At 56.7% G+C, this 12,407-nt stretch overlaps 1 protein-coding gene across 16 annotated transcripts in view; it reads right to left on the bottom strand.

The window, feature by feature from the left end:
- Positions 1-12,407, bottom strand: part of PLEKHA6 (pleckstrin homology domain containing A6) — a 143,999-nt gene that overhangs the window by 34,090 nt on the left and 97,502 nt on the right. For 11 of the 16 annotated variants that reach the window (XR_012897848.1, XM_075910152.1, XM_075910155.1 and 8 more), the window contains 6 exons: positions 6,078-6,253; positions 5,201-5,683; positions 3,700-4,210; positions 2,392-2,478; positions 734-787; positions 452-541 (listed from right to left, as the gene is read on the bottom strand). Coding sequence is in view for 15 of the 16 variants with exons in the window: in XM_075910152.1 (XP_075766267.1) it covers positions 452-541; positions 734-787; positions 2,392-2,478; positions 3,700-4,210; positions 5,201-5,683; positions 6,078-6,253 (1,401 nt within the window). In the remaining variant the exon portion in view is untranslated. The remainder of the gene's footprint in view (positions 1-451; positions 542-733; positions 788-2,391; positions 2,479-3,699; positions 4,211-5,200; positions 5,684-6,077; positions 6,254-12,407) is intronic. The other 5 variants (XM_075910153.1, XM_075910158.1, XM_075910159.1 and 2 more) reach the window with 3 other exon arrangements.

Genomic DNA, 12,407 nt, shown 5'->3' with positions numbered 1-12,407 from the left:
AAATCAGGAGTGAATCAGAGCTGTTACGCTAGTGGCACGTGGGTGTGAGAGGAGGATCCGGGCCCCAGACTGATAAAATTTACATTCACACGTACACAGTGGCGCGGGAACATTTTAAAAAGTGGAAGTGCTGAGCCCCCCCAACCCCTGTTTACGCTCACCCCCAGCTGAGGCCAATAGCAAAGGCCCCCAGTGTGCAGGGTTCGAACCATGACCGCAGCACATGGGGCTGGCAGCAGAGCCCCCAGCACGGGACCTGCAGCTGGGATCCCAGGCACTAGGCCAGAATCTCATGGGTGCTAGAGCCCCCCTGCTCCCTAGTTCTCGTGCCTGTGTATATACACCCATTTCTGAGCTGCCGTTCTCCTCCCACTCACACCAGCCAGTCTCCACTGGCTAGACCTGAGTCACTCCTGATTCACACCGGCATGAATCCCAGTGGAATACACACATCATTCATTGCACTGCTGGCTCGGCTGCGGCCCTTCGCAGCATCACGTGATGCACAGACGGCATTTGTCCAGTCAGGTGATGGGCGACCCTGCAGAAGGGAAGAATGGAGGAAGCAAACCAAGGATGGCAGATGCAGCGGTGATGCCCCGAAAGGCTGCAGAATGGATGTTGAGGGGAGGGGCAGGGAGTGACCGGGTACTGAAGGCAGAGCGGGGATGGGGCAGTGGCGGAGGCAGGCGGGGACATGAGCAGCGTGACGTTCGCGGCCAGCTCTGCCTACCTGCTGGTCCAAATATTCTAGGTTTCTTTGCAACTGAAGATCTAAAAGTTCATCCTATCAGGAGCCCACAGCCATGCGGCAAAAATGGAAACACAAAGAAGAAGCAAAGCGGTTAGGTGAGGCTGCGGGAGGGCAAAGCGCTCTCAGGTGGGGAGGCCGAATCCCGCCTCCGGCACGGCGGATCCAAAAGCAGGACTGGTGGGATGCGCTCAGTGGCCTTTCCAGCATCTCTTCTAGGCACCTGCTGGGAGCTCCCTCACAGCCAGTGCCCCCCCCCCCATTCCTTCTAGCGCCTCCCACTGGGCCCGGCTGGGACTGCAGTGAATGAGAACTCCCTCACAGCCAGTGCTCCTTCCCCATTCTCCTATCTCCTCCCAGCAAGCTGGGGACAAAGCAGCTAGGAACTCCCCAGCATCCAGCTTTCCATCCCCAAACCTCACCCCACCCCTAAGAGAGGCTGGGGGTGGCATAGCTAGGAGATGCTGGGTCTGCAGTTGCTGGGAGCTTCCACATAACTCAGGCTCCTGTATCACTGCCTTTGGTGGCCAAGCGGCCAGAGAGGACATAGCTAGCAGCTCCGCTAACTACTGCCCCTTGGGCCCCCGCATTGGAAGTGGGGAACGGGGCTTTTTGCTGTGGTTCCTGGATCCGCATCAGGACTCCGGCCACACCTTTCCTGCTCCACTGCAGGCACACCCCAATCAAAAGGAAACCCTGTGAGCAGAGCTAGGCGACAAGGCAGGACAGGGAGGGGAAGAAGCTGCGTGCAGTGGGGGTGCAGCTTAAGCCCAGTTCACGCGGCCATGAAATCTCGTCTGTCAACCCCCTGCTCTCCCAGGCGCCTGATCAGCTCAGAGCGGTTAAGACCCAGGGTGGAGGGACCAGCCCAGTCACATGGATTCTGGCTGCTACCCCCAGATCCATTAAAATACCCAAATCAAAAGGAAAAGCTGCGGCTGGCTGGGAACAGAAAAGCAGCTATTGGAAAGCAACAGAAAGAGGAAATGGAGGGCTCCGTCCGTCCTTCACGTCCACCCTCCCTCCCACTGCCCTGGCTGGAGATCATACCACCGGGTGGTAGGATGCAGCGGGCGCTGGGCTCGCCAACCACCTATGCACTCCCATTGCTCCTCAGAGTGATGCAGCAGGGTAGGCGCGTACCCCCGGGGAACACACCCCACCTTCCACACCCTCCGCTCCACAGCGGGGAGGCCACACTGCAGCGGGAAGCGTGGTGCACTGGGGAAAGGTGGGAGTCTTTCCCTTTGGGGTTCACCGGGCCAAGCCCCAAACGACACCCCCCCCAGATCGTGTGCCCCTTCTGGATCTTCGCCAAGGACTCCGAGCACACCGGTGTCCTCTTCGGGACTCCAGAAATGGACGTACCACCGCCTCCCAGCTACACCCCCTGCGTGCTCAGGGCAGCTGGGCTCCCAGCGTGTCTCACGCAAGGAACAGACAGGAGCGGGATGTGCACCCCAGCTGCCAGGCATGCCTGAGCGCACACAGGAAGCTCTCGGCTGCAGGCACCACGCCAGCAAAGAAGGCATCTCAGTATCACTTCCTTCCTCCCTGACTCCAGCCGCTCCTGCTGGCTGGAAACCAGCTTGGGAGAGAGACGGTCAACAGCCACATGCCCGGACACTGACAGCACGTACCATTTTGTCGTGGACGGTAGGGGACGCTGGGTAGTTGTAGGGATACATTCCTGCCGGGACGGGTCTCCTGTCACCCAGATAATCATACTGAGAAGAGAGAAGAGATACCCCCCGCCCAGGCACATGAAATGTTAATACCCCTCCAGGAACTGACCGCGGCGGCTCACCCATTGCTGTGGGATCTCAGGGCGCTTTCCGCAGTGTAACGACGCCCGTCCTAAGGAGGGGGCGCCAAGACAGTGAGTTTGCTCACCCACGGTTGCACACGGAGCCCGAGGTGGAACCCGACTCCCAGCTGTTTGCCTTATCGACAGCCCCACCGGGCCATGGGGGGAGATTTCCAAGGGGGTTTTGGCTAAAAGTGGGTTCAGAGGCAGACTCCAGTTTCCCTACCATTCAGGGGGGGTTTGGCTGCAGGTTTTGGGGCGGGCCTGTCTCCACACCGAGATCCCTGCCCTGATTGTCAAGAGACTCTCAGAAAAGGCTCCTTAAGCCTCTCATGCAGGGGTGGGGAACTGGTTTTTGGGTGAGGGGGACCACTGAGCCACAGAAAAATCAGCCGGGGGCTGCACACAAGTGAGAAGGGAAAAAAACTCCACAACAACCGTCACTGAGGTAGCTTCAACTGAGAAGGGGAAAGACTCCCCCACATTCCCCATACGCACTAGAGCCTAAGGGGGCCCAGGCTAGTAGTTTTGTGTGCTCCAGCCCTGAGGTGGGGTGGGGCTGGAGCGCCAACACAGGCTCCCCAGTGCTGGGGGGGAGCCCTGAGCCTCGAGGGCCGGATCCAGGCAAGCCGGGGCCCGCATCCAACCCTCAGGCCTTAGGTTCCCCATCCCTGCTCTAATGGCTCAGAGAGCAAATGCCCGTAAGAGCATTAGCATCCCTCCAGCCTGTATCCCTGCCCTGGCGCGCTGACACACGCCTGCCCTCTTAGCTCAGCTTACTAGGAGCTGCAGGAAGGACACGGACACAGACCACTTGCAGGGTAGCCTCCCAGGGAAGCAGAGGAGGTTGGGGGTGGAGCAGGTGGAAGCTCTGAAGGCCAGCACTCCTTCCAAGGACATCTGGGGCAAGCAGAGTCAGCCCGGCGGGGAACTAACACCCCCACCACCACCAGGCACAGTGCCAGGGAGTGCAAGCTGAGTTTGCCATCCTGGTCTCCAGCCTCCTGCTATTCCCGTCCTGGGCTCCCCCCAGTCCAGTTCCGCCAGTGCCCCTCAATCCCAATTTGCACCCCCCTTGCTACTCCACTAAAGAAGGGCAGGCAGCCCTGGATTCGAGGAGGGAGGCAACGCTGGCATTTACCTTTGGGGAACTGACCGAGCGCCTCATCATGTAGGCCGCGGGGTCCGCATAGATCTCCTCGCTCCTGGGGGGCACCTTCTCGAAGCGGGAGCTGGGCGACCTGACCGGCGAGTACATCCTCGCCCTGCTGTAGGTGCCCTGGCTGGGCGAACGGGGCACCGACCTGGAGCGGGGCTGGAGGGACATCCTCCGTAGGGAGTCCGAGGCGGCATCCACCTCGTCGTAATACACGGGCTGCCGACCGGGGCCGGGGATCCAGACGGGGACGTCCTGCCGGCCGTAACCCGGCTGCTCCTTCCACTCGCGCAGCTGGTAGGAGCCTCCGTTGCGGAAGGAGTGGCGCTTGTCCTCCGCGGCCCACTGCGGGCTCACCCGCTCGTAGGCAGGCATGGAGCAGATACTGTCGGGGCGCACGCCGGGCGGGTAGTACTGGTAATCCTCAGGGTATTGGGGCGAGTAAGGAGCGTAGTAGTCGGGGACCCGGCGAGACATTGGGAAAAACCTGGTGGGGCTACAGCACCCCCGAGGAAGGAAGAGAGAGAATTGTAAAACTGGGCCCTCAGCTCCATCTGGCTCTGCAGCCCTTCCCTAGAGGAAAGCCACAGTCTAAGGCCTGCGCCGACAGACCAGTGCCCACCCCCTCGCCCCCGTCTGCTAGGAGGGCAGATTCTGGGAGGGATCCAGCAGAGCAGCATCCCCTGCCAATGATGGGGCAGCCCTGGAGGGCAATCTCCTAGCACTCAGACACTGGGCAGCCCCCACTGTGCCAAGAGCCGGGGCCCACGCAGCTGCCTCAGGAGCGAACCGGAGCACAACCCCCTGACAGGCTGCAGCGGTGAATTAGGCTGCATGGTCACTTCTCCACCTAGCCCGGCGATGGGCAACCGAGGCTAGTGAGGGGGCCGCACGAGGGGCCTCCTTTCTCTCAGCGGGCTGCAAGGTTGTCCTAACCAAGACGCTCTCCCAGGACAGGGCTGTGTTGCGAACAGCGCTGGCCTAGCTAGAATCGGTGGGCGGTGCCGGTTGAACCGTGGCCACGCTGTGATTGGCTGTAGAGGGAGCGCCCGGCTCTCTCAGTCAGTGTCGGGAGCAGCCAGCGCGCACGTTCGTAATAACGGTCGGGAAAAACCACACGGACGGAAACCCGCGGAGTCTCACCACCCTGCGTGTGGGCAACGGCAAACAAAATGCCTCACGGGCCACACGCTGAACCCGGACGGGCCGCAGGTAGCCCACGGGCTATAGGCTGCCCACCCTTTGCTTGTGCTGCTGCTCCCCACCCCTCAAACTCCACCCTGGTGCTGGCCTATTGGTTGGCGTGGCCCAGCGGCACATGGTTTAGGTTCGGTGCTGGCACTGGGGCACCGCTGGTGGGGAAGGTTTCCTGGAGGGGGAACACTCCCCGCTCAGCCGGGCCAAGAGGGAATGTTGTCTAGACAGGGAGAAGAGCGCTCTTTCCCTCATGGTAGCCCCAGCAGCCCTCACCACACCGTCCGCTCACCTCCTCAGCTCCTCCGGCGGGGCAGCCCCACGGCGCAGGTTCACCCACTGCTGCAGCTGCGTCATGGAGCTCTTCCTCTGGGCGATCTTCTCCGGGTTGGTGCGGGGCACAAAGCCCCGCCGGTGCACCGTGTGCTCCCCGTCCTGCGGTGGGTAGGCGGTGCTGCCAGGGCGGCTGGGGGACGAGTATTGCCAGCCGTTGGGTTGTGTGGACCTCTCCACCCCCCGGGAGGCTTCCGGGTAAGGGCTGCCGGGCTCAGAGGGCATCTCCTGGCCCACGATGCCGTTGGCTTTCACCAGGGGTTCCTTCTTGCCGTCGATCCTCTCCAGCTTCCTCTCCATCTTCTCTGAACCGCGTCCGTCTCCCTCCCCTCTGGTCTTGGCTTCCAGGTCCGCTTTGGGGGGCTCCCGCGGGGTGATGGTCCGGTGGTGGTGGTGGTGCTGCTTGCTGGGGGGGATGTTCTCAGAGTCCGTCTTCTCGCGCCTGCCAGGCATAGAAGCGCCGCGTGTTACTCCCGCTGGACAGCAGCTCTGTGCCCTCATCACCCCAGGACAGCAGGGCTGAGCCAGGCCCTGTCCTCTAATGGGGTCCCCCTGCAGGGGATGGTTACTGACCTTCTTGGACCTGATGCTCCCCCAAATTGTGGCCAACACAACAAGTTCCCGAGGACTTCTGTTTTCTAGCCACGGCCCCTCCCAGCCCCTGTGGCTCATGGCCGCTTTCCCTCATGTCCAAAGGGACCCCAAGTTATCTAGCAACTGTGCCCCCAAGTTAACTGCCATTGTGTCCCCCCCCACCACACCCCTAGTTGGAACTAGGACCTCACAGTTCTCCAAAGAGGCCCCTCAAGTCACAACCACTGCTGTACGGTGCTGACCTCTGGGTGGGTGGGATCTGTACCCGGGCAGCCTCGCCCATGGCTTGGATCCAGGACTCCTGCTCGTCGGTGTTCTCGGCGCTGAAGAAGTAGGTCCGGATGCCGGCGTGCTCAGCCTGGGGAGAGAGGGACTGCGTGTGACGCCCCAGCGCCTCCTCCACCCAGCACACAGTAACCTGCAGGGAGGGAGAGAAGCGAGAAGTCCGTTGTCAGGCCTCCTTGGTTCACGGGCACCTGGAGGCAGACGGGAAGCCGCGCCTGCCCTCCCGCAGTGCCAGCTCCACTGCATGCATCGCCACAGGCTCAGAGAGCTGGAGGAAGGCCCACCCAACTGTGAGGTCCAGCCCCCGTGCCAGGCAGGTGAGAAGGACCCCGTGCCGCAATAGCATTTCAGGAGAGGCCAGATATGGGTTACATGCTGTCGCCAGGGGCCTCCTCCCAGCCCCTTTGAGGGAGACACACAGAGCGCATGCAAGACTCTGTTGCTGACTCAGGGAGACCCATCTCCAGCGACGCGCAGGATTGAGAGCGGTTCCGACGAGCGGCATCTTAGCCCAAGCTCTCCCCATAGCAGGGATGGGAAAGGTTAGCTGCCTCCCCGGCTAACCAGCAAACTGCATCCTCAATGGGTGAGGCTTACCAGTTCCGGTTAACTAGTAACTGGTGGGAGCTGGAGCAGAATGGACCCCTCCGGCATGCAGCCCTTGTTAAAAATGAAATAGGATAGCTCTCTGCAGGAAAGATCCCAAGCAGGACAGCTAGTGCGCTGCAGGGCTCAGGGCAGTCAGTGCACAATCGTGGAGCACGGATTTCATGAGCATTTAGAACTCTGACCAGGCATAGTGAAAAGAGCAGTTTGGGCACTTCTGGCTCAGACCAGGGGCAAGAGTGGAGAGAGAAACTCCCCTCCCTACTCTCCTGATCCCATCTGAAGGTTGGGCTTCAGCTGCAGACTCGGCTAACAGTTCCAGCCAGGGCTGGGTTTGGCCATCTGCACTCCACTGTAAGCACCACTCCCATGTACTCCCTGACACTGCTAGTGATCACAGCATCCAGATGAAGGCTCTGCCCTGGAGCATTCCTAAACAGGAGGAAGATGTCCCACCAGGCATGGATTTATCCAAACTCCTCCAGCTCACAACGGCAGCTCCAGACAGGCCTGTCTCAAAACCTCCCGCATGTGACCAGCTGGCCAGCCAGGGAACTCAGAATCAGGAAGTGGCAGGATGCTCCACTGAGCCACACCCCAGACCCAAATGCTCTTTGCAAATCTGGATGCAAATCTTGCAGGTTGGCCGCTAGTGTCAGCGCAGGTCCCTTCGGAGGGTCCGAGCTGTACACAGGAATCACCCGGCAGCGGCACCACCCGAACAGAGCTGGTCAAAATGTTCTCGCTGGGTGTGAGGTTGATGAAAACCAGCTTTTCGAATCAAACCAATTTGAGGGGAGAAATTTACATTTGGGTCCATAGCCTCTGGCTTTTTGACCAAAAAGTACACATTCTCCGAGATTCTTTTGGTTCTCTGGTTCCCCCCTCTTTTCTCCTCCCTTCCTTTTCCTTCCCACGGACCCCAAAGGCTGAAAACCAAGTTTTTGATGTTTGTTTTGTCAAAAACACCAACAAAATCCACCAAAACAGAATGTTCTTCCTTGTGTTCTAATCCTCTCCCCTCCTAGGGAATATATAGCATTTTTGACCGGCTGCTGTTACTAGTCAAGGGCCCAGCCTCACTGGAACCTTTCCTGACAGACCCATACAAACCTCAATCTTTCCACCACGTTCTACACACAAGGACAGTCTAAGCATGCAATCGGCAAGGGAGAGGCATCAGCCCCCGTGATTCGTTCCCCTTCAGGCAGGGGTGGATAAGGCATGCGGGACAGTCTATGACTGGCCATATCCATGCATTTGGAAATGGAAGGAGCATACTACCTATTTGGTGGCCGTGTGCTGGCTTTGCAGACGGGCACTTGGAAGAAAACTCCTCTCCAGGGGGGAGATCCTCACGTGGAAGAAAGGAGGAAACACAGAGAACAGGTCAAACCACGCCCAGCAGGGAATTCAAAAGAGAGATGCACCGGGCAGGCAGCACTGTCACCAAAGAGGGGCAGCTGGGGGATAGCTGAGAAGATGCTCAGGGCTGGTGAGCCCAAAATTAGAGGATGTAGCTCTTGCCTGTTTCACAGCCTCCTGCCAGGCCTGGTCCAGCATTCTGGGCAGGTACAGACGGCTGGAGCAGGCCCGCAGGAGTCAGAAATCAGTTCTGTCTCACATGGCCCCCATGCGAGGACAGGTTAATATCATCTCTAGTTTGCAAGCAAGACACAGTGGAGTCAACCAGGACTGCTCCCCCCCCCCCCCCGTTTGTTCCAGCCGAGTGCAAGGCTGGTGTGAACATGACTAAATAAGGCATCTCCTCATGCGGACTCAGGTGGTATGTTTTATGGCCACTCTGCACAGGGCAGGTGCTACCCCTCCACTACTCTGCCAACATGACCCAGCCCTGACTCGAGATGAACTGTAGAGGAGGGTAGAGTGCAGGGAGCGCTCTGACATATTCCTTCTGGGGCCCCTCTGATCAGGCCACCCACCCGAGAGTCAATTAATACCATCTGTCTCAGACAGATACTGGTCCATCGAGTCCGGGAATGGGACCCACCAAATCTTTCCCTGTGGGGAAACACAGAACAGCCATCAGATGGGGACTCTAGAGATGGCAGGCTCTTTGGCATACACCTAAGCACTGACTTTGACAGGATTCAAACCTACAAATGAAGGTTCAGGTAAAACCACTACTCAACTTCTGAGCCTCATTGATGGCTATTAGACAGCAGGTATAAAACCAGAAAAAGGGAGCATTTCTTCACATAGCGCACAGTCAATCTGTGGAACTCCTTGCCAGAGGATGTTGTGAAGACCAGGACTTTAACAGGATTCAAAAAAAAAAGAGCTAGATTAATTTATGGAGGATAGGTCCATCGATGGCTATCAGCCAGGATGGACAGGAACCGTGTCCTTAGCCGCTGTTTGTCAGAAGCTGGGAACGGGTGACAGGGAAGGGATCACTTGACGATTCCCTGTTCTTGTCACTTCCTCTGGGGCACCTGGCATGGTCCACTGTTGGGAGATGGGACACTGGGCTAGATGGACCTTTACTCTGACCCTGTAAGGCCATCCTTATGGCTTATTCCACTCTCTTTTCCCCATTACTGCTAATCAGGATGAATCCCTGAATACTAGAGATGGGTCAGAACCACCATGCAGGATCCAGGGTGCCTCTGAATTTGGGGAAAATTTAGAAACAGATTCAAGTTCCATGGCTCAGAGTCACTGGTAGAAGGGAACATCACAGAGACGCTTTCTCCTTTATCATTCCCAGGGAGGGCTGTCTATTTACCTGTCCAGTGCATTTCTAAGGCAACTCTCCTTCTACTCTTAAAGCCCTGTACAGAATTCAGAAATATTGGTGTCCACAAGGAAAATGGTTCTTTGTGCAAGACTGGCTGGGAAAATGTCTATTTGCTCCAATGGCAATTTTGAAACATTTTTGGTTTTAGCTCAATTTATTCCCTAAAAACTTCCAGTTTTTTTTTTAACGAAAAACAAAACAAAAAGATGCTCTAGCTTTTTGGGGAGAGGGACAAAACGGTTTTCAGTACAAATTTAAAACAAACACTTGTCGGGCAAAAAAAGGGGGAGGGGACAATAGCTCAGTGGTTTGAGCATTAGCCTGCTAAACCCCAGATTGTGAGTTTAGTCCTAGAGGGGGGGCCATTGAGGGATCTGGGGCAAATCTGTCATGGATGGTACTCGGTCCTGTTGTGAGGGCAGGGGACTGGACTCAAGGTCCCTTCCAGCTCCACGAGATGGTATATCTCCAGATTATAAAATTTCTCTTTTGCAACAAAAAATGGTTTTCCTTTGGGGCAGGCAGGAGAAGACTGTGTTTGGATGGAAACCTTTCATGCCTCAGCCCTCAGTGGAAAGAGGTACACGAATAGAAGCAGTGAGCAGCATCCACACCTGCACCTAGGATCAGCATGGTCCCTAGCAACTAGAGAAGAACTCCAGTGATGTGCCGAGGGAAATGTGCCCTCAGCGCTGGGATCACCCAACCCCAGATCTTGCCTCACTCCCCCAGAGCCATTGCTGACTCAGGGCCCACGCATGTGCTCATGTCCTATTGGGGTCAACGGGACTGAACATATATTTTGCCCATTTGGCACCTGCCAACCACTGTAGTGCCGCAGAAGCCAAAGGGACCACACAGCATGTGACTGCAAAAATCCAGCTGCCAAGGGCTTGCCATGGAAGCAATCTCTGACCTCCCCCAAACCTGGGTCAGGAAGGAGGCAGCGGAGGAGGGTAGTAAAACAGAAGAAAGCCTTAAATTGCTCACTCACTGCCAGAGGTGGAGTGTGACCAGCATTTTCTCTAACCCGGGCTCCCATTGTTCCCCCTATGGGTGTGAAGGGGTTAACCTGATTGGCATGGAGTTCAGGAAGCACGATCCATTTTTTATTAATGACCCAAATGTTCCCAGGGCTTGCCAACTCATCAAGGTTCTTTCCCTTGCTCTCTTATTTTACTGCCATTAATAGGACACTGTAGTCAGCCTCTGGAAGGCAGAGCAGACCTTTAGCCCTCTGCTGAATGTTGCAAAACACAGTGTGGCGCGGGAGCGACTCTCTGCAAACAATATTCCAGTGATGAGCCCCCCAAAAATGCCTGTGAATAAAACAGCAGCAAGGGGCGGGAGGAGCCCGGTCCCAGGCTAGAGAGAATCAAGGCTCTGTGTGCGTGGCTGCAGTTCTGTCCCCAGCTGGAGGGAATCAAGGCATTCTGTGTGGGCGTGTGTTTTCGGGACTTGTTTCTCTGTGTACGTTTTTGGGCATCAGTGGGACGAGCTGGGCTGTGTTTGGGGGAGAGCTGTGTGTAAACGTGTGCAAAACGTGTTTGCATTCACGCACGTGTGTGTGTATGCGATTGCCCACAATGTGTGTTACGTGCAAGAGTGAAAAAAAAATCCTTTCAGGGGGAGTCTGGCCCCTGGCTTGGGTGCAAATTGACATCTGCATTCCTGAACATACTGATTATTAAGTCTAGGTGAGTTCTGAGCCTGGGCTACCATGTGAACAATTGTACTTGTGCATGCACGAGCGTGTGCATGGAACAATAATTGTTCTTGGGGGAATAAAACTCAACAGCGCCTTTTGCCCAGAGCTCTGCAGGAGTTTCACAACTTGTCACTGCTCCTGTGTCCATTGAGCCCCTCAGCACAGAAGTTTGACAAGTAGAAACTAATTACATGCTAAACAATTATTAGCCTGTGCGCGCGCGCACACACGCACACACACAAGTCTAAACTAGTTAGAAAGGGAGATGGGGGAAGACCCCTGGCACATCGGGGCTTGCACGCAACCTAATTACAGCCGAGGGTTCAATTCTATAGCAACGCTGACTTAGGTATGTTTGTTATTTTTATTAAAACAGGAGACTAATCTCCAACAAGGGAAACGGCTTGGGAAAACCCCGTCATGTCAGCACAGCTACCAGCTAGGAAGGAGAAACCCCCTGCTTTGCCCTGGGTTACACACAGTGATCACCTCTGGCTAGAAGCAGTTCACTCTGTGCAGAGGGCAAACACACTTAAACCCACGTGGCAGACACAAGGCCCATGCAGTGCTGGCAGTTAGAGGCAGGGTGGCCTAGTTCCTAGACCACCAGAGTAGGCGTGAAGAGACCTGTGTTCTCTTCTTGACTCTGCCACCCGCCTGCAAGATGACCTTGGGCAAGTCACTTCCTGGCTGCGTGCCTCAGTTTCCCCCATTTGCACAAGCGGGATAATGACCCTGGCCTCCTTCGAAGCGTGCTTGCACGCTATGGGTGTGAAGCGCTCGCGGGTGTTACTTTTGGGCTTGCTCTCCGCACGGGGGTCAATTTCAGTATTAGCAGCAAGACAGCTAAGCACCCTCCGCTCCGTCAGCTCCAATTGACTTCAGTAGGTCGGGGCTAAGTCATTGTTTACAGGGAATACTTGAGCAAATAAACTCCATTCTTTCTGGTCTCCCAAGCAGCCCAGAGCCTTGCAGCTCCCCGGAAGGGTGATCATCCAGCATTCAAGAGCAATGCACTGGAGCTAAGGTGAGGCACAGAGGAGCAGAACTGGTTTAGCATTCGTGGCGGGGAAGGCCTCCGCTCACAACCTGCATGGCCATGAGAGGAATTAGGCCTCCCCCTCCATGAATGCTAAGCCAGTTCTGCTCCTCAGTGCCTAACCTTAGCTCCACCTCATGCGTGCTCCCTCTCTGGAGCCACACACGAGCAGT

This window comes from Pelodiscus sinensis, chromosome 27 (assembly GCF_049634645.1).
Source record: "Pelodiscus sinensis isolate JC-2024 chromosome 27, ASM4963464v1, whole genome shotgun sequence".
Lineage (NCBI taxonomy): Eukaryota > Metazoa > Chordata > Testudines > Trionychidae > Pelodiscus > Pelodiscus sinensis.
This window is presented reverse-complemented; position numbering and strand designations above follow the sequence as displayed.